The sequence below is a fragment of the Siniperca chuatsi genome, linkage group LG17 (assembly GCF_020085105.1).
Source record: "Siniperca chuatsi isolate FFG_IHB_CAS linkage group LG17, ASM2008510v1, whole genome shotgun sequence".
Lineage (NCBI taxonomy): Eukaryota > Metazoa > Chordata > Actinopteri > Centrarchiformes > Sinipercidae > Siniperca > Siniperca chuatsi.
This window is the reverse complement of record NC_058058.1, coordinates 16832740-16853174: the sequence shown is the minus strand read 5'-3', so window position 1 is coordinate 16853174 and position 20435 is coordinate 16832740. Positions and strand designations below refer to the sequence as shown.

General features: G+C 40.8%; 2 protein-coding genes and 1 long non-coding RNA gene across 8 annotated transcripts in view; 2 read left to right on the top strand and 1 right to left on the bottom strand.

Moving 5' to 3' along the window:
• The window catches only part of LOC122864016 (progranulin-like), a 9674-nt gene extending 2958 nt beyond the window's left edge, over positions 1-6716 (top strand). The window contains exons 5-12 of one of the 5 annotated variants that reach the window (XM_044171008.1): positions 1-75; positions 398-2025; positions 3693-3785; positions 4210-4362; positions 4530-4655; positions 4808-4840; positions 5548-5691; positions 5785-6716. The exon at positions 1-75 is cut by the window's left edge and continues 69 nt beyond it. In XM_044171008.1, the coding sequence (XP_044026943.1) occupies positions 1-75; positions 398-526 (204 nt within the window). In that variant the 3' untranslated portion in view covers positions 527-2025; positions 3693-3785; positions 4210-4362; ... (2 more) ...; positions 5548-5691; positions 5785-6716. Of the gene's footprint in view, positions 76-397; positions 2173-3692; positions 3786-4209; positions 4363-4529; positions 4656-4807; positions 4841-5015; positions 5692-5784 lie in introns of those variants that run through there. The other 4 variants (XM_044171009.1, XM_044171010.1, XM_044171006.1 and 1 more) reach the window with 4 other exon arrangements.
• A 784-nt stretch (positions 6717-7500) lies between these two features.
• Positions 7501-20435, top strand: part of LOC122864007 (serine/threonine-protein phosphatase 6 regulatory ankyrin repeat subunit A) — a 17903-nt gene continuing 4968 nt past the window's right edge. The window contains exons 1-14 of one of the 2 annotated variants that reach the window (XM_044170994.1): positions 7501-7726; positions 14836-14919; positions 15714-15792; positions 16773-16843; positions 17381-17581; positions 17657-17744; positions 17961-18103; positions 18330-18437; positions 18524-18628; positions 19200-19278; positions 19463-19577; positions 19807-19889; positions 19968-20031; positions 20297-20365. In XM_044170994.1, the coding sequence (XP_044026929.1) occupies positions 7700-7726; positions 14836-14919; positions 15714-15792; positions 16773-16843; positions 17381-17581; positions 17657-17744; positions 17961-18103; positions 18330-18437; positions 18524-18628; positions 19200-19278; positions 19463-19577; positions 19807-19889; positions 19968-20031; positions 20297-20365 (1316 nt within the window). In that variant the 5' untranslated portion in view covers positions 7501-7699. Of the gene's footprint in view, positions 7727-12253; positions 13032-14835; positions 14920-15713; positions 15793-16772; positions 16844-17380; positions 17582-17656; positions 17745-17960; positions 18104-18329; positions 18438-18523; positions 18629-19199; positions 19279-19462; positions 19578-19806; positions 19890-19967; positions 20032-20296; positions 20366-20435 lie in introns of those variants that run through there. The other variant, XM_044170992.1, reaches the window with a different exon arrangement.
• Positions 18597-19808, bottom strand: LOC122864015. The gene is made up of 3 exons (XR_006375131.1): positions 19759-19808; positions 18742-18799; positions 18597-18663 (listed from the first exon to the last, which is right to left on the bottom strand). It is a non-coding gene; the product is annotated as an uncharacterized LOC122864015 (long non-coding RNA).

Sequence of the window (20435 nt, the reverse complement as noted above, 5' to 3'; positions counted from 1 at the left end):
AAGTTTTACTGCTCACAAGGGACAACTTGCTGTAAAGGACCCACAGGCCATTGGAGCTGCTGTCCCTACCCACTGGTATGTATTGTGCATCAAATATTAAAGCCATCATGAAATAATGGTGCAGTGATCTGAAGGAAAAGAATTTGGTAAATATGCTTGGACAAAGAGGAATTTAATTGGGGGTTTAATGCACAGAACAATTAAATAATCAACATAATCTGAAAATGTGTCTGTCCACATCATAAACACCACAAACTGATGCAGCTGACATAGGTTTGAATGTTCTTGTTCTGACCATAAACCTAGAAATGAACCTGCTTATCACCTTTATTGCAGTACTTGCATTTACTTGTCAATACTGTATTTTTTTCTAACATCAAGACTTGTTATGATTCAGGGCAAGTGCTGTGCAGATGGTCAGCACTGTTGTGAGTATGGATATACCTGCGACCCCACCTCCTTGTCATGCAGAAGATGGTACTCTCAGATCCCCTCAGGAACACAGGAACGTGCCAAAACAGACTGAGGACATGTTGTTAAAGTTTGTGCACTGTGACAGCTTCTTTTTTAAAATTGTATTGTTACATATTTCAGTTAAAATCAATGCATCATAGCCTCAATAGAGACAATTAATGAAAAGTTAGTAGATTCCATATTCTGCTTCAGAAGCAGCAAGCTCTAACAAGCTCTAACCTCTTTCTCTTTTCCATTGTGAATTCTGTTTTAGATGAATGGCACTGTATATTGTATTGGTTCTCACAAGGGATGGGATGTCAACAATCATTTTCAGTAACCACCTTAGCAAAAGTCCATATCCATTGCACTGGTGTAGTAGGTATGTTGAAAATGTTTAATCTGAAGGATTTTTTTAGAAGTAGACAAATCTTGGAGAACTTTATGTCAACCTCAAATCATTTCCTGGTCTTTTCTAATGAAACTGAAAATTGTATACTTACAAACGTGGACATTTTTCAATAAAAAAAAATGTGAAAATTTGAGTGAATTGGATTTCATCTATTCTGTTTTCTCATGCCGCCTGAACTTAATGTGTCACCGGGTGAAAGTGAACTGTGATGTTTATCAAAAGGTCTTTTACTTTAAAAGAAAAAACGGAAATGTCTTTTTCATTCCGCCTGGCTCACTTCCATGGTTCTCATGTGTATCGTTCCAGGTGGAGGTAGAGTGTACAAAGGTCCTGTCTTGATTTGCGGAAGATTTAGGTTTAGGCACTAAAACTACTTGGTTAGGTTTAGGAACACGCACAATAAAGAAACAAGATGTCGAAACTACGGACCGTATATCTTTCTCATGCAGCCTGGTACATATAGAGACAACATAACATTTGGTTTGATGTTGCAAAGCAAAGATAATGAACTCTGTTGTAATACAATTCTGTGCTAGCTAAGTGCAGACAACAGAGTTTTTTACAAGTTTTTTTTTTAATGAATTTAAATTGTATTTGAAATCTCTAAAAATTCTAAAAGGACCAAAAGAACAAAAATTATATAACATCCTAAAACACTTTCGCACTGAAGTAAATAACTGAACTGAATAATTTCTTATCACTTGTTTATTTTAATTTATTTCAATTTATTGTATTTTATTTGATTTGATGTTACCAAAGACTATAGCAGAGCTGTTCCCTCTGACTATATTTTCTATATATCTTTATACTGGAGAAATTGATTATATGTTGCCACATTTGTTTGTAAATTCTGCAATATAAATAAATAAATAACACAATGAAGAAACAACACGTACAAATCTCGCGAGAGTTTCGCAAATCCAGGGTTGCCATCTAGACACGACCGTGTACAAATGGTGGAAAGATGAATCAAATCGAAGAACTAAAAGTATTTGTCTCCGAGCGCCTCCACGCTACTGCCTCTGAAATATTAGCTGCTATTGAAAAAACGATAACGGATTACGAGGAGCAGGTCTCTCGTCTGAAGGAAGAAAACGACCGCCACCGTTCTCTGTTGGACATTATCGTGAAAGCCAAGTTAACGTTACCACGGACAGAAGGTTGGTCCATCCGAACGACACCAGACTGTATACAACACGCAGTCGGCGGACGCTTTCGCTCCGCTAGCAAGAAACAGCTCTGCTAAATAATCTCACCTCTTTTCATTACGTCTCTGGAACCGATAACGTTAGCTTTTTCAAACGTTGGTGCGTTGCTTCATAACATTTCCATAACGTTACTTCCTCAAGTTACTAGGAATTTTTCTGGGTTTTGCAACATTAATTAAAACAATTGAAGTACTGAAAGCGGTGACTTTTAAGAAGAAGAAAAAAACAGTAAAACTCGCTTAAGTGCAGTTTAGAGAAGTTAATTTATAACGTTATGCTTATTACTGAGGTTAGTATAGTGGATCTTTAGTTTACATTAACTCGTGTATATGTTAATTAACAAAAGAGTAGATAATACACGAGAGCTACAAACTGGGGATAGGTGGGATTTGTTGCAGTTGATTTAATTCAGGGTGTTAAGATGTCTGACATCTTAGCTTGCTGGTAGTTATGCATGTTGTGCATTTAACACTTTAATACGTTTAAAATGTATGGCCGAATAGAAGTTGCGAGCTCATTACCTGTGGTGTGGTGAAGCCAAAGCAATGTGCAATCTTCAGAAGGCCCAGCTGCAGACAATGCCTGTCTCGCAGTAGCGCCCCGACTCGACCGATGCCTCAGTAAATCATTTTTCACGCTGCTTGTTTCCATTAGCATAGTCATTCTGTGCGCCTATCAAATGGGTATGTGTCAATGAAAAGACAATATAGACTAACGTTAATAGCATAGTTGCAAAATGTCATATTAATATGAAGCCTCCAGCCATTTAGGCTGTGTAAAACCCTAAAGATATACAATCATGTCACTCCTGCTAGATTTAATGATGACACATTTGACATACGTCACTGAGTACAACATTTCACCTGTCAATAGGCCTTTTTCATAGAGGACATTTTGACATGTCACAGTTGGAAAAGGTGTAAATAATAGAATTAATGATGGCTGAATTCCATTCAGCTGCTTTGGTTTCAGGGTCCTGGTAATGAGCATGCGGGCTCACTGTCACACTGTCATGACTTACTGGGACACTTAAATAGAACAGAACTGTTGTTAATGTCAACATCTGTGCTTTTCCTACTATGACAAGTCAAAATGTTTGCTGTGAAAGGCCTATTTACATGCTTAATATCTAGGCAAGAATGCACTTAAAGGCCTATCTTTGTCATGTCAGAAAGGACCACAGATGCTATGTGTGAAGCAGTGCTTGTAAGCAAACGCTCAAACTCCGGCAGCTGCCAGCATGGCATACTGGCATGTCACCCAAAATGCCACAGCAATGTGTCACAGAGGTGGCAGCTGCCAGCAGCAGTCAGTAACAAATTGATATGCCCCGACCATGGCTTCATATCATGGACACTCTGTTCATTAGCTCTCCAATGTCAGAACCAGCGTTGGTATTTCCAAAATTGGCTGTTTTTCCTCTGTTTTCTGCAACACGATTATCTTCTGCATGAGGAGGAAAAATGGCACAAATATTGAATGATGCCAATGCCACAAGAAAACGGCAACGTTTTTTTTAATATAACATAACTATGTTTTTATTCTATTTTTTTGTTATTTCTCTCAATACATTCATGCCATTAGTTACAACCTGTTTTGTTCTCTTTTCTCTGCACCAGGTCATGCTGCCATAAAGCAGGCTACCCCTGCGGCCCCGGGCCCAGGTGCGTCAGATTCAAGTCCTGCCCGCGAGGCCCCCTGCCATTCCAGTGGTAGGACTTAAGACTAACAATAAAATCTCCTCTTCAGTAAAATTAGTTCATTAAGCTCTCTGTAAAGCAACAATATGTTAATTTGTTAAAAAAAAAAGGTCTTGCCAGGAATGATTGTGAACTTGTGTCTCCAACACAGACACCAGTAGCCACCATTAGTCACTCCAGTGTGATGCACTAAGTCAGTCATTAAATTGTAAAAAACATTTTATCACTGTTGACTGCAACTTGTTTTTCCTGTAATGACATAACCCCTATTGAGTTGTTCCTACTATCGTTTGTCATGTTCCACCCTGGAAGGGAACTAGGCATTCCAGTCATTCTGAACAAGGCCTTTGCTTAAGCGTCTCATAACTCTAGTAATTATATTAAATACCATACCATTTTGTAAAGTAACTCAATTAGATCCTCATTTATTTTCCAGACTTGCAATGTGTCTTCACCTCACGCACCGACTTTCTAAAGTGTGCAGCCGATGGCAACTGTCCCTACTGCTTGAAGAGAATTCAAGCCACTGAGACACATTTGATGAGGAAGCATTATCTATTTGCTGTTCATTTTACTGAGAATGGCACTGGTAAGTGCTATCAACACTGAATTCAAAATATGATGATACTTTATTCATTATAATGGATCACCTTAGTCGAGCAATTTTCAAGTATGCTAGCTGATTGCTAGCTTGTAATTGTCCAGCCATTTAAGGTGTTTGCTAGCAGTTAGTAGTCTTTTCTCTTTTCTTTTCAGAAAAATTTGTTGTACCATGTACATGCAAAGACAGGATCCAGGGCAGAAGTCACTGGCACTGCCCATATTGCAGAAAGATCATTTATCGGAAGTGTAACTTTGCGGGGCACATATCCAAACAACATGGTATGTACCATTCCTTATTTATTTATTTAGGTAAAAGCATGTTTTCAGTTCTGCTTGAGATAACTGCTGTGTAATAGTGCCACCACTACTAATAATGGGAATGGTTTTCACTGACAAGTTATTATTGACTACTGTGTGTTTTTTCTTTACAGGTTATGCAATACTGCAGCAAAGCCAAGATGCAGGTTAGTTTACAACATGTCTGATGCCCCTCAGTTTTTCACAAATGATGAATTATTAGCCTTAACAATTTCAGAATGATGCTATTATCACTGTTATAACTAATTGTTAATATTCATTTCACAAGTACAAAAAACAAATGCAGCACCTGCATGACTATACATTCATCTTCTACTGCAGCAGTAGCATCTTCTCTGAGCTGAAATACATGGCCGCACAACGGTGCATTCAGTGTTATTGGAGTGTCAGAATGACGCAACCTTTTCGACTACAAGATAGGGATCTTCTTTTTTTTGTATCTGGACATTTGTTTTGTTTATTTTGAATATAAGAAAGACTTGACTTATCGTCTTACTCTGAGGAACTCTGGGACATAGGATAATCATATCATAAGTGTTTTCTTCCCTTCTTCCTTGCCACAATAATACCTTGCTTTCTTAAAACTGCTATGAAAAGTGAACATTTTTCTATGTGTGGAAGCTTAAATCAGTCAGCTCCCTTTTTTTAATTAAAAATGTGTATTTTTCAGTGAAAATCTGTAAAAAAAAAAAAAAAAAAAACAAAAAAACAATGTGCTGTGTTCATAGGCAGTAGAGGTGATACAGCCACTGAGGCTTACAAATAGATAATTTGATGGAGTATTGACTGCAAAAAATAAAAATTTGGCAGTCTATCAATATAATAAAATACATTTCTCTGTCCTTCCCCATAGAGATCGATCAGCCCTCTGTCACTGCCTTTGAGGAGGAGGGTTCCCTGAGTCCTGAACCCTGGTGTCAGCAGGGGCTCGGCAGTCTGGACCAACAGGCCTCACTGCCTCTTCAAATGAAAGAGGAAGAAGAAATGGGCAGACAAGGTCTGATGGAAGAGCATGGCATGCACAACTTCACTTTCACTGCATGTAAAAACTTGTGATGAAAAACTGAATGTTTTTTTCCTTTGTCCACAGTGAGTCATCCTGAGTTGCAGAACTCAGAGCAATCCGAGCAAAGACAAACAGGTCTGGAGGCAGATCACGCCCAAGACTCTGCATTCAACATCATCTGTGTGGACAGTTTTATTCAATATCCCAGTGACATCAACAGTGTGGAAAGCAGCAAGGGGCATCCTCTTCCTAATTCTTCAACTCAAGCTCTGGAAACTCTGCCTGATAGTGGGATTGGTGAAATATGGCAGGCAGCTGGGGAATCTCATCACATCACAAAAGACAGTGCTGTTGCTGAGAATGGAAGCAGCAACAAAATTGAGGAGTGGAAGAAGAAACACACACCTTGTTCTAATTTAAAGGCACTCAATTCAAAGAGGAAAAAGCATGTGAAAAGATCTTTACCCCCCTTGAGTGTGACTATAAAGAAATCCACACAAATATCTGTCAGTCAGAATCCCACAGGCCCTCATTGTTGTAAAGCATGTGGAAAGACTTTCCATTACATGTACACACTGAGGACACACGCACAAACACACACAGTGGATAAAATCCATATTTGTGGAATTTGTGGAAAACATTTTGAGTCCACAGAGAGTTTAGTCCAGCACCTTCAAAGCCACACAAAGAGAAACAAATGTGGTACATGTGGCAAACAATTTTCTAATAGTTCCCGGCTGAAACGTCATAGGAGATTTCACAGACCAAAAGGTCTAAATATCATGTCATCAGCCTACAAACCACAGATGGGCAAAATCCTACAGACGTCATAGATGCATCAAAAACTGCTGGGATTATTGAATTCTGATCCACTGCAGTAAAATACCAGTCCAGTGGTGTATTTATTGGAGGAATAACTCAGTCCTAATGCTGGGCTGTATGTTGATGTTTATTGTATGTCATTGTATTCAACTACATTTTGTAGACGTCCAATTAAAACAAACCTTAAAATCTGATTTATTCCCTGTGTATATTTTTTTTTCATAAATCATCAGTTTGGAGTGAGAGGCTTTTAGGTAATTATAGTCACAACAACACCAAATAGATATTACTCTTAACTGTTGTGAACTGCTGTGTAGTAAACGTCAGCCCCAGGACCCAGTGAAACCTGGTTTAAATTCAAGTTCAGTGAAATAAGTTTATCTTAACATAATTATAATAAATAATCAAAACATTAACTTTTAAAAGGGTGTAACCTCCATCCTATGTAATTAACAAATCCAGGTATCCCAACTCAATATTTAAAACTGTATTAAGTGTTCTTGGGCTTGTATGACAAGTCTACCTTTATGACACTATAAAAGCAGAAAATGTATCTCTGTCATGCAGGGAACATGTCTCTTGAATTTTCCCTATCAGTAATACAAATATTTACTGGAAACCCTACAAATGCCACAATTTTTTTTTAAATTATTATATATCAGAGCATATGTGTCTGTCCACTCTGTTATTTTCAAGTTAATAATTTCTCTGTGGAATCCCTTCAATGGACAATTGCAATGTGGGTTATGGGAAATAAAATTATGAATGAAATTATGTCACAGTAAAGTACGACAGAGACATTTTAAGTACACTTAAGAGCATTACCGGCATAGTGGTTAAATGTCAATGAAAATTTTGGGAATTTAGGGACTTATTATTATTGCTATTGAATGGACTGTCCCTCCAGCTAATCAGTGGGTGTGAGCTGTCGGTAATGTTTGCTGGGATTATATTGTGTCACTTGAGTGCAGTTTGCAGCTGTGCTTTGGTCCCAACTTTCCCGTTTGGTCATTTCTGTCCCATGATGTGGTGAGCTTGTCCATGGCAGGAAGGAAGAAGGGGGAAGCTGAACCGTCTGACTCCGCTCCGGAGAGTCTGTCCTCATTCAGTTTTCCCCGGTTAATAAACAGTAACTCCCGGGCGAGTTACTGCCTCCTTTTGGTTTTACACGGGGAATATGGCTGTGTTGAAGATACAAGACCAGGTAACGTGTCCTATCAAGCTAACATTTAACGTTCAGTCAAGTCGTTTGTGTCTCTTTTTGTAAAGGGTTGACGCTAGTTTGCTAACAGTGTTTCTGTGTAACGTTAGTCAACACCGTGTCACATTGACTGTTCATTTTAGTGATATTGTAACTTTACTAACATCAAATAGCTAAGTTTATTCATGGTAACTTAAACCAGCCTGGTGAATGAAAAATTAAAATTAAAGCACTAATGGCTAAGGTAATGTTGCTTGGGTTTGCTAATGTTATCGTTCTTAGCGTTAAGTCAACTGACATGTTAGCTAACTAGCTAGCGGTAACCAGTTAAAAGAAAACCAGTCAACGTAAGAACCTTGCCAACGTCATGTCACCTGTTGCCTTACGTTAACTTAGCTCAATTAAAGCGGTCAGTTTCATGTCAAATCAACGGTAACACGGCCGTTTGCCAGTTTTCTTCGGTGTTTCTGACTGTTGCTGTCTGTGGCTTTTACTGGTGGTGATGGACTGGTGAACACAGCTGGATAGCTACGAGGTTAACAGGGTGGCTAACTCCCTTGCTCATGGCAACTTGAACTCATGCAAGACAAGTATTATGCCACTCCATTGTAAGATCATTGACGTAAAGTTAGTGAAAAGTATTATCTTGAATTGGGTTGCGTATTTCCAAATTAACTGACTGCAGGCCGATATTCTACCCAGGGAGTTTGCTTTGTCAGCTGTCTAGTTCAGCTCCCTGCACATTTTCTCCGGGGTAGCTGTGGGCAGTCACCTGTTGCTAGAGATAAGAAAGGCTGTCAGACTAAAATAGCAGGTGGTGCTGGTTCCAAAGACTCCAGCTGTGGTCATGAATTAGACACTTTCCACAAGCTTAAATCGGTTGTTATGAACACTGATGGGAACTAATGGCAGTGATACACAGGGCATTGTTGTGGGCATCGGACACATGCATTAGTAACTAAGTAGTGGATTTAAAGTCACACAAGTTATTTTCTAGTAGTTAAAGAACCTTTTTTATTTTCCACCTTTTGGCGCACTTTAAGTGTAGCCAATCACATTGACATGGGTTTGTATGTTGCATGACATTTTAAAGAAAATGATCAAAATACTTCTGTCAGGATAGTTTGTGTAGGTAGGTGCTTGACAGGTAGAAGGAAGTAATTAATTAGGAAAACAATTCAGTTAGCCTGATGTATCAGTCAACAGAAAATGTCATATTTTTGTAAACTTTTACAGTATGAAATAAAAATACAAAATATTATTATGTATTGGATACAGCTTTTTAAAACATGACATTTTGCTTTCTCTTCTCCTTTTCATATCATTGTAAATTGAGTGCAGTTTTTTTGTGATAAAACTTGCAATTTTAAGCTACCTCTGGCTTTGGTAACTTGTGATAGGCATTTGCCATTATTTATTACATTTTACAGACTATTTATTGATAAATATTATATAATAATAATAATAATAATAAGATAATTAGATTGTTAGTTTCACCCATGGAAGTAATTATGTAAGACAATGGCTTAGAAATAGAAATCCTACTATGTGTTTGGGCATAAATGGTTATAGTAAGTTATCATTTTGCAACTATGTGTATATGAAGTCAAAGTGGGTCAATGATTGTGCAGCTCTTTGACCTGTCCTGGTCTGACCGGTTTTCCGGCCAGTCATCTGGAACGCTACAAACGGAAGAGTGTGTGTGATTAGGTCCCCCTCTCTATTCTCCATTGTTCTCTGTAGTGCTTGCTGACAGAGAACTGGACAAAGGGACAAAAATAGTCACACTTCGAGGGTAGGGCTGGAGACAGAAGTGAGTGTCACTTGTGGCAAAGGCTTCCGTTTGTCCTCTAGAGGGCATCCTGTAGCTTTGGAGCATGCAGCGTGTCCTAACCAGACTATGGTCCTGCCTGAAGAAAGCGATGGTAGAAGCATTTAAGAGAACACACTCAATGAAAACAGAAGGTCAAGCATACAAGAAAGTGTATTGTAGTTTTGTTTGTGTTTACTTGCCCAGGGCTTTTTATGTGTCCAAGATGCATACATCAGCAATATGCTGTTAATGCCTGGTAGCCAAAGAGCCTCTAAGCACCATGCAACAGCTTAGCTGTGCACTAGTGAAATGTGTGCAGTATACATACAGAACACTTGCTTTAAGTCCCCATTTTTCCCCATACTGTCAGGCTTATCCATTAAATGAATCCTCATGACTGCAGCTCTGTTAGTGGACAGAGTAAATGTGCCAGGCCACCAATACACACTGCCAAGCCAACACTCTTCAGACATCACCAAAATGTAAATTAAAGGCAAGAACTAAGTACACTGACTACAGTATAATAAATACATCATTTATGTATGACTGACTAAAAGCGAATGAAAAGTAGTACCTTCCACAAAAGAGTCAACATGAAGGTGAAGCTGCTTTGTCACAGTCTGACATATCAATGTCGATTTCATATCAGGGTGCATTAAAACTTTATTTAGCCTATATCAGTTCAGATCCATGTAATATTAATGACTCATCCTCAGTTTCCTCAGTGTGTGTGTGTGTGTGTGTGTGTGTGTGTGTGTGGTTGCGTTTGCATCTGCATCCCAGCATACACACGCGCACACACCCCCACACGTGCTGGCCTTTGTGTTTCTCGACTGGGATTACATTACACACAGTGCATCCTGTCGCAGGGTCAGTGCAGAGGTCAGTGCAAGCTGCATACTTTCACTTACACATGCGCAGTGTCACGTTGGGTCTCTCTCATGAAGTAAAGCTCGAACGTTGTATTGGAATTTTATTTGTGGGTATTTGTGAAGATATTGTGCCTGCATCCTCTTGTTGTTGTGGTGAGATTGGATTCACCTTCTGTATGTTTTCCTGGTGTCCCATTGCTGTAGGAGCATCCAGTTCAGCATTAATGGAGCAGGCATTTGAGTGTGCCTGCCTCATGAAAGCACATGTCTAACTCATCACAAAATAAATTTTTGAGTCAGACTGTCATGTTGCATTTATGAATAATCATCTTAGTTTGCTGTTGATCACTCTGTACTGAATGTAAATGTTTTCCTTCCATGCTTGCCTTGCTTGACTGTGGTTTTGAGTCATGATTACATCTTTAAACACGCATGAATGCACATGCAGTTCATAGAAAGATTCATGTCTGGTGGCAACAAGTCTCCTCTGTAAACATCTTTGGGCTACGTTCCTGAGAGCATCCCCAGTGCTAGCAAGTGGGATAGACAAAACATTGGTTGTTTGTTTATATACTTTGCTTCCCAAACATCATTCTGTATTTGTGCCTTTGAAGCAAATCTGTAATGTCAACACAGTTGCTGTAGGAGCAGAAAGATTGAGTTAGTCTGTGTTTCATATTAAGTTTATAAATGGTAAGTCCATTAGAATCAAAATTTAGGCCTGCAGAAAGACTCCATCCAACTGAATCTTTCCCTCTCATTTGCCCTCCCTTGCTCCGTCCCTCCCTCTGAGTTAATGGGGTTGTGTGGCTTGGCAAGATTGCTCTTTTTAGGATCTGTGTTGAATATGAAGAAGACTGCGACACACACACAGACATGCACGCACAGACTGGTCTTGTTAGCTACCCTCACATTCTCTGGCAAAGCCAGTTTGTTCCAGTTTTATAATGAGGAGATGGGGACTTTTGAAGCTATGCCACGATACACCAAAGAGGATACTGGAACACACACACAAACACACACTCACATACGCACACCAATCTGGTAACCATTTTATTTTATTCTCTCACATTTAGAAGGAAAGGCCACTTCTATTTTAGCACCAACTTTATGAAGATGCAGACCACTAAAATCTTATTTAGCAAACTCTAAAAACAACACAACATTGTAGTGCACATGGTTTTGTTTTTACTGTGCTGTGTGGGCTATTGAGATTGTCTCAACCTTGGTCATTTAATAGAATATGAGGAGACCTTCAGTGCTTCACACCATTACTTTAATGCACGATAATTGTGATTTAATAAATCACGATACAGTTGTAAAACATTCAGATATCCAGACAGTATTTGAAGCTCTCAACAAACAACATGGCATTGGTTGCTGAAGATAGCAGGACTTTCAATAAAGAATCAATAGTGCTGCACCATCATTCTGTACTGTAACATCATCATTTCACTTACACTTTTGTTATTACACTTAAATGAACTCATGTGGGGCTGATAACAATCAGGCATCAAAAGAGGGCCCTGACTGTCCTTCAGTCCAGTATTTCTCGCTTCTCTTGCCATTCATTTTACTTTTATCTCTTGTATGTATCGCTCCCTCTTTATCTCTGTTTCTTTACATTCTGTATTTTGAGTCCTTTTATTTCTCAGTTAACTTTCTGTAGCCAGTTTGCACCCATTGCTGCCCTGAGCCCCCTCTTTGTCCTTTGCTCCATTTATCTTCAGGTTTCTTTGTGTTTTGTAGAGCTCTACAGTAGGTACCTGCCTACAATTATTCTCTCTCTCTCTCTCTCTCTCTCTCTCTCTCTCTCTCTCTCTCTCTCCCTACTCCCGTTTCCTTTCACTTTCTCACTCACTCTCTCTGTCTGTCTCTCCCCCTCCCCCTCCTCTCCCTCTCTCTGTCTCTCCTTTTGAAAGAGCTGGCTTCAGCAGTCTGCCTGAAACAAGCGACGCATACCCACACCATTGGCTGCTACTGCCCCATCCACGCTAATCACAGGGTCTGTGTGTGTGTGTGTTTGCATCTGATGTGTGTGTGTTCCTGGCTGCAGCACAGCAGTGAGGATATGTAGCTTCCTGTGTGCTGCTAGGCAGCCCAAGCTCATTCTGCCGCATGCCGCTTACCGCCACCATTACGCAGAGGAATTCCCTGCTGTCTCCGCTACTGCTGCTCACAGAGAGTGCAAGTGTGGGTTAGGGAGAGGAGGAGACATGCAGCAAAGCAACACTGACAGATAGAGGACAGAGCTGGATTTCACATTGGATTTTACATGAAGATGTGCAGTGTTTGTTTACGAGGAAGTCACTCTGTTTATGGAATTTATTGCTGACCTTTGTGCTCCTGAATTGCGCACGTATGTAAGAGGGAACACTGTGTATTTATGTGTGTGTGTGTGTGTGTGTGTGTGAATGAGTGAGAGTGTGTGAGTTATTGTGTTGGTTTGTGTGAGTGTTTGTTCCTGATGCGGTCAGAGCGGGCTAGCCGTGTGTGTATCGTGGTGCTGGAGGAGGTGGAGGAGGATGAGCCCTCTTCTTCACCCCCACCTCCTCTGCCCAAATCGTCCCCAGACCGCAGATCCCATCATGCCTCTCGAAGGGCTGCCGCTCAGGAGGACAAGGTGAGATTGGGTTCTTCTGTTTGGTTCTTCATTGATTGAATTAGAGTCTGCTGAATCTGAATCAGCTGAGGTTTTGCCACGTTCAAGGTTTATATACAGTTTTTTTGTGTGAATGACAGCATTCACCAATGCACTTCTCATACCTGACCTGAAGTTTAAACCTGTGCTGAAGTACATAGTTACACATCCCATTGCATGATACAATACAATACAATGCACTCCCAACACTCTTCACCCAGGGCTAAATATAGCACCAATATAATCACCAATATAGCCTTGCCATATGAGATGACTGCTGGTTTGTATAGATTATCAGCAAAGCCTGGGCCTTTGTAGGCTTCAGTGTTTGCTGTATTAAGGGCAAGCCACTGAAACATGGTAGTCTTTTCATCCTATGAAAGCTGCTCTTTGAAGTGTACACGGAGAAGCAGGAAAGCCAGAGAAGATGTGCCGGCTCTGATGACAGGGTTTGTGCGCTTAGTCCATGTCTACCTTCTCCGATCTCTGACATAGTTGCGTTGGCCACCAGTATAAAAGGCATGAGACAGATGCCGACATGCCTGACAGCCCCACTTATTTTTAGTTGGGACGAAATGAGAGTAGGATGGGGGATAACAGAGGGAGGCTGAGAGTAAGGAGCAGATTCACATCATAGTACTTATGTAGTACTGACTGGTTTAACTTGGCAGCCCTTGTTGGGGAAAAGGTGTGCATGTGACAAAATGTCACATGTCGCTCAGATCTTAGTGACAAATAGTAATTCATTTCATAATCATGATCACAGTAACTAGCAAGTCGTGGTTGTGCAGTTTATTGTCCAGCAATATATTGTAATACCAAATATGAGCTGTGTAACAATGTTTACATAGTTTACAGACTTTCATGTAAAAATAACAAATCTCTTGTGTTATGTAAGATCATGTAGGGAAAAATACAAAATGTAGGCCAAAGTTGTTCTATTGTAGATTAGTTTCACATTGACGTTCAACATCATGATTTAAGGTTGTATTTGTTATCAAGATAGAATTTAAGTCACAAAGAGCTGTGACATTAACCAAAAAAAACATCACAAGAGTACTGTATTTTGAACCCAGTATCCAGAATTGAATTGTGTGCTTAAATTAGTGTTACTTCCCTTAACCTTTTTAATTTGAATGGACTCACTGTTTACAAATCCCACTCAGTATCAGACACCATGCTCTCATGGTCATGCCAACTGTTTACATTCACGTACACACACTTACGTAAATGAAACTAAAGTGAGAGATAGTATTAGAGGTCTGCCCAGTATGTTTTTGTATCTCATTCATTTGCAGCTTCCTCCTTCTGGGGAAATTTGTCAAACATGCATACCTTGTATAACCTGCTTAAATTTTCCTAATAAATAGCTGAAACACTTTAGTATTTATGGATAAACTACAAATCCCCCCCCCCACTTATCTTTGACATCGCTATTTACATTCTTATCAGCTAGCCTCGCACCACAATTCAAGAACGCATAGGTTTAACCCCTCACAGACTCAAATATTTACGTAATGACGTGTTTGTGCGTACATGCATGCGTGTGTTTATGAGATGTATGCTGTAGCTGCTACTGTCATAAACAAATTGGTGATATACTGCCATCTGTGACTTATGGCTCTCTCCCAGCTCAGGATTATACTGTCTGTGTGTGAGACTCCTCATTTGTAACTCTCATAACTCTTACTGATAACACCGTTGTCAGCATCGAAACTGACTGCCTTGCAAATCGATTATGTAGTAGTGTACATCAGCCTTCCCTCGTCTTTTTTTGTCTCTGTAGCCGTCTCTGTTAAGAGCCATCTTCAACGTGGATCCCGATGAAGTTCGCTCCCTCATATTCAAGAAAGAGGATGTCAACATTCAGGTAAGTCACAGTCTTCTTGCTATTTCCCCTAATTTTCTCCCAGTAAATATGTTTGTGTTCCGATCGCATCCCACACACACACACACACACACACACACACACACACACACACACACACACTATACATAAAAAACACCAAGCAGCAGTCAGCCAACAGGCTACAATTGATCTGGATTCCCATCGATCGTCTGACTGACTGAGAGTGCCTTCTGGCAGCTTACCCATCTTATATAGCTGTCAGCCAGGGCAGGACACATGAACTGTACATAACACTACCCTCTTCGATGGTTTAAGGACATAACCTTCATCTGATATTGCTTTCGCTCTCTGTTCCTAGTCTTTCTGAATATATTTTTATATATGTTTACAACACATTCTTTGTTTTTCTTTCTGTGCTATCTATAGTGCTGGGGTCATCACACTGAGTCTTCTGGAGTCAGCAACACTGGCCCAGGCCTGTTGCAGTCACATGACATTTGTTTATAGCCCCACTCTGTTGATTGCTCTCTGCTGCACTGAGAGAGAGAGAGAGGTGGGGGTGCGGCAGCAGGGTGTGTTGAAGTGATGGAGCGAAGTGACGAATACAAGTGAACACATGATAGACATTTTTCTCCTGTGGCTCTAGTCTCAAATTTCTTGTGGTCTGCAACAGTGTGAGGTCTATAGATTTTGTTTGGGGCATGTCACCCCATCATGACGTGTCTCTGTGTGAGCATGTGTTATGAGGCTTATGTTTGTATGAAAAAGAGGAAATAATACACATGCTTAAATTATGTTTTGGGATCTCCTGTCAGGACAATGAGAAGCGGACGCCTCTGCATGCTGCAGCCTATCTGGGAGATGCTGAGATCATCGAACTGCTCATCCTCTCAGGTAAACACTACAGCCCAGCTTTGCAAGCTACAATCAATCTATTGAGCCATCAATTCAATTTAATTTCCACCTAATATCCGTCCACCTAGTATCAATTCTACTTGAAAGCTTATTCATCTATCCACACTGACTATTAGCATCCATCTGGTCCTGTTTTTAATTCACATAAACACTGCATTTCATTACACAGTAAATTTTTCAAGGAATACTGAAGTAATGCATTTGTCTACCTTGTTTTTAGATTTAAACCAGGTAAATCTAAATTGGAAACAAATATATTGTCTGTTTTTTTGACTTGCTTGAAGAAAGATAAGATTTGAGTCGTAATAGCAAAACAAAAAGTTTTTTTTTCCCAGTGCAAAAAAAATAAAATTCATGTTGACCTTCACACTACTTTGTTTCCTATCAGTTTACCCTACCCTCTTTCCATCCCGTTCCCTCAGTAGTTTCCATGTCTGTGTGTCTGCTCACTGCTCTGTGACTGTCACCCTCTCTTGGTGACAGTCACAGAGCATTTAGAGTGATTTATCAACCATCTGATAGGGTCTATGTCTTTACTTTCTGTGAAGTCAGCTGAGCACATCAGGAGGTGGGGCCAAACCAGTCGTAACAGAAGCGTAGTGTAGAACGGTGTGTGTGTGTGTGTGTTCACTGTTTCTCAATAATGTGAAGAGCAAGCAACAGGTGCAGCTTCAGGGCTATTTTAACCCCCAAGCTGTGCCAAAGAGGATCATCAGAGGTTTAGCTCCTACAGGCACTATTGGCAACACCCCCTTCCCATAAGTCATGTAAAAAGCCATTAAAACTCTCAGTTTGTCTTGTTTTTTTACTCTTCTTTCTCTCAATTAGGTATCTTTTCTTTTAGCCTTTTTAATGTATCTTTCAATGATCAGACATTTTTACAGGTTCCACCATGTTTCCCTTTGCTATTTCTGCCATTGTTGACATGTCTCTCTCTCACTCTCCTTCTCTCATCTAAGGAGCCAGAGTTAATGCCAAAGATAACAAGTGGTTGACTCCTCTTCACCGAGCTGTCGCCTCTTGTAGTGAGGTAACACATTACACAAACACACATGCTAATGTGCTCTGCATCTCATAATTAGGTTATTACAGCTTTCCATACCCTGGAGAAGCCGCTGTTTTATAAGACAAATTCAACCCCACTAAGGGGGGCTTTCCCACTGACAGTAATGCTGCAACAACACAGGTTAGTGCAGCAACACACATACCAGATAAAATATTTTGTAGCTACCTTACTGGCATGAGATGGAGAAAATTATTACTGCTGGGATAATGTTTACATATTTGTACAATCTGGCCTTAAATGGGGGAAAATGACAACCTTCAAAATCTCTTTACCTATTCTGCTTGGTCCTGGGCAACATGCCCGCACTAACACAGCCCCTTGCGTTGTATCTCCTTCTCAGTGCTATTGTCGGCCCCCTAAGAATAGCAAATACTTTTATAACCACCCACACACAGCCACCTGCACACACTGGCGTGTACTTGAGGCAACACTGAGGCATGTTAGAAAATAGACCCTCTGTCTGCACACTCTGACCCATTCTCTGACCCATTCTCACTCCAGGATGCAGTGGCAGTGTTGCTGAAGCACAGTGCAGATGTTAACGCCCGGGACAAGAACTGGCAGACTCCGCTCCATGTCGCTGCTAGCAACAAGGCAGTACGCTGTGCCGAGGCTTTGGTCCCGCTGCTTAGCAATGTCAACGTGTCTGACCGGGCGGGACGCACTGCCCTACACCACGCTGCCTTCAGTGGACATGTAGAGGTTGGTCTCTTTTAGACGCACACAGAGACACTCGCATACATGCCAGCATCTAGTTAATTTGCTTTTGTGTGATAGATGGTGAAGTTGCTGCTGTCCAGAGGAGCCAACATTAATGCATTTGACAAGAAGGACAGGCGAGCCATCCACTGGGGGGCCTACATGGGTGAGACTGTTAGTGGGTGATAACGTGCGGTTCTAATGCAAACACACTTTTTTTTATCAGACTAGATGAAGCCTCTGTCTCTCCCTGGTCATACACACAGCTTTCTAATGGCTAAATCCCCTTGTTGTCACTTCCATAAGTAGTACATGGCAAAATGAATGTGTCTTGACTAAGTTGAATTGGACTCATGTCATTTCCTCCCCTCCTCTATTTCAGGTCACCTGGAGGTGGTGAAGTTGTTGGTGGCCAGCGGAGCAGAGGTCGACTGTAAGGACAAAAAAGCCTACACCCCACTCCATGCAGCCGCCTCCAGTGGCATGAGCAGCACAGTGCACTACCTGCTGAGCCTGGGGGTCCATGTCAGTACAGACACACACATATGCATGCACTAACAATGTCCTTAATATGTGTATAATGTGCCATGACCCTTTGACCTAGCTAAATCTTTAACTTTAAATATATAAGATATTTTAAAAGGTAGCATTATAATATTATTAAGCCAATAAAATGCAAGAAAAGCCCTACAACTATGCCTTGTCCCTTAAAAACTATGCATAAACATAGATTTCTTTTCTCCTTGCATAGGTCAATGAGGTGAATGCCTATGGCAACACTCCACTCCATTTGGCCTGTTACAATGGACAGGATGTGGTGGTCAGTGAGCTCATCGATGCAGGGGCCAACGTCAACCAGGTGTGTGTGCGTCTCTCTGTCCGAGATGGTATGTGCGTGGTAATTGTGTGTGTTTTTTAATTGTGTTATTTGGTACCTTGCTTCAGGTGAACGAGAGGGGTTTTTCTGCTCTCCACTTTGCTTCCTCCTCACGCCAGGGGGCGCTGTGCCAGGAGCTGCTCTTGTCCCATGGAGCTCACATCAATATGCGGGTGTGTCCATATGCAGATACACGTTCATACAAAAACTGAAACACACAAATTTAGCTGAGAAACAGTATTTGCTTTATATTGATACAGCTGAAGTGAGTGTGTATATACATCACCTGTACATATTATCGATGAGCCTGTTTCCTCAGCTCTCATCAATGTGCTGCCCAGTATCTAGTAGAAAAATTGACATCACAGTGTTGTTAACACTTTGGTAGCAGTGATGGAAACTGATATTGGGTCCCCACAGCCTCAAGATGCAAGGCCATATTGGGTGGGGGGGGCCTGGCTCCGGCTCCGGCTCCGGCTCCCTGAGGCTGCAAGCTGCTAAGGGAATATGTGTGTGGGTGTCTGAGTGGTCCACAAGGGGGTCTAAGATAGCTTCTGCTCATTCTAAGCTTTCTAACACTAATACAGTACTGTATTAGACTCACAGTTCAGTTAGCTTCCCACACAGGCATTTTAATGTCTGCATGTACTGCAGCACTGATATACTGACATAATACAGAAAATCATAACCATCGTCTTTGTTCCTCTCTGCCTCTCTCCACTGTCTCTTCCTCCATCTGTCCAGAGTAAGGATGGCAAGACTCCCCTCCACATGGCAGCTACCCATGGAAGGTTCTCCTGCTCTCAGGCCCTCATTCAAAATGGTGAGAGCCCGTACAGTATGCTGTCTCCTTCATGCCTGAATTCAAATTAGTTAGCATGCCCTGCTACTAATTGGAAATGTGTTATATATATATATATATTGCACAATATGCAAAATTATCTGGATTTTTTTCCCACTGTGTTTTAATGCGAATACATATACCCTTTATTTGTGTGAGTGTGTAGGAGCTGAGATTGATTGTGAGGACAAGAGCAGAAGCACTGCCATTCACATCGCTGCCCGCTATGGCCATGAGCTCATCATCACAGCACTCATCAAACACGGAGCCAACACCGCCAAGTTAGTGACAATTGACATTTAACCATCTGTCTATCTTATCACTGAATATAGTCTATGCTTTAGTAAAAAAGAAGCACAAATTTGATGCCTGGAGATGGTTAAACTCAGGATAACACATTCTTTCAACCTCTTTTTGTTTTCTTTCTGTCATTAAAAATGCGCCAATGCTCTCACACCTTACCCTCCATGTCCTGCGATGACTTGCCTTCTCTGCATTCAATCTTCTCAGGAGAGGCATTCATGGGATGTTCCCTCTGCACCTGGCAGCTCTCAGCGGCTTCTCAGATTGCTGCAGGAAGCTGCTGTCCTCAGGTACATTCATGCTGACACCATTCTCACTAGAATCACCAAGTTGACATCCTAATTGATGCCGATTGCATATTTGCGCAGAGTTTGACATAGACACCCCTGACGACTTTGGAAGGACCTGTCTACATGCTGCTGCAGCTGGAGGGTGAGTCATCATTCCTGCTTATTGCCTTGCTGTTGTTTCATTTCTGAGCCTCTTTTTATGCTTTTTTTGTTTTTGTTTTGTTCATTATTTAACAGAATGCACCTTTTTTCTATTTAGTACACATTTTTGAGTGTATTTAGTTGATTTAGTCACATTTTTTCTAACAACCAGAAAGCTCATGTGCAGTGAAATATTATCTGTGCACTTGATTACAATAGACTGGTATGTCAACAAAACATCCCTGTTAAAGCTGTATCTCTGACAGGAACCTGGAGTGTCTGAACCTGTTGTTAAACATAGGAGCGGACTTTAACAGTAAAGACAACTTTGGAAGGTGAGCCAAGCATGCAGTTTTAATTGTAGGAATGCTAGGAATAGAAATAAAATAAGGTCTGACGACAGGT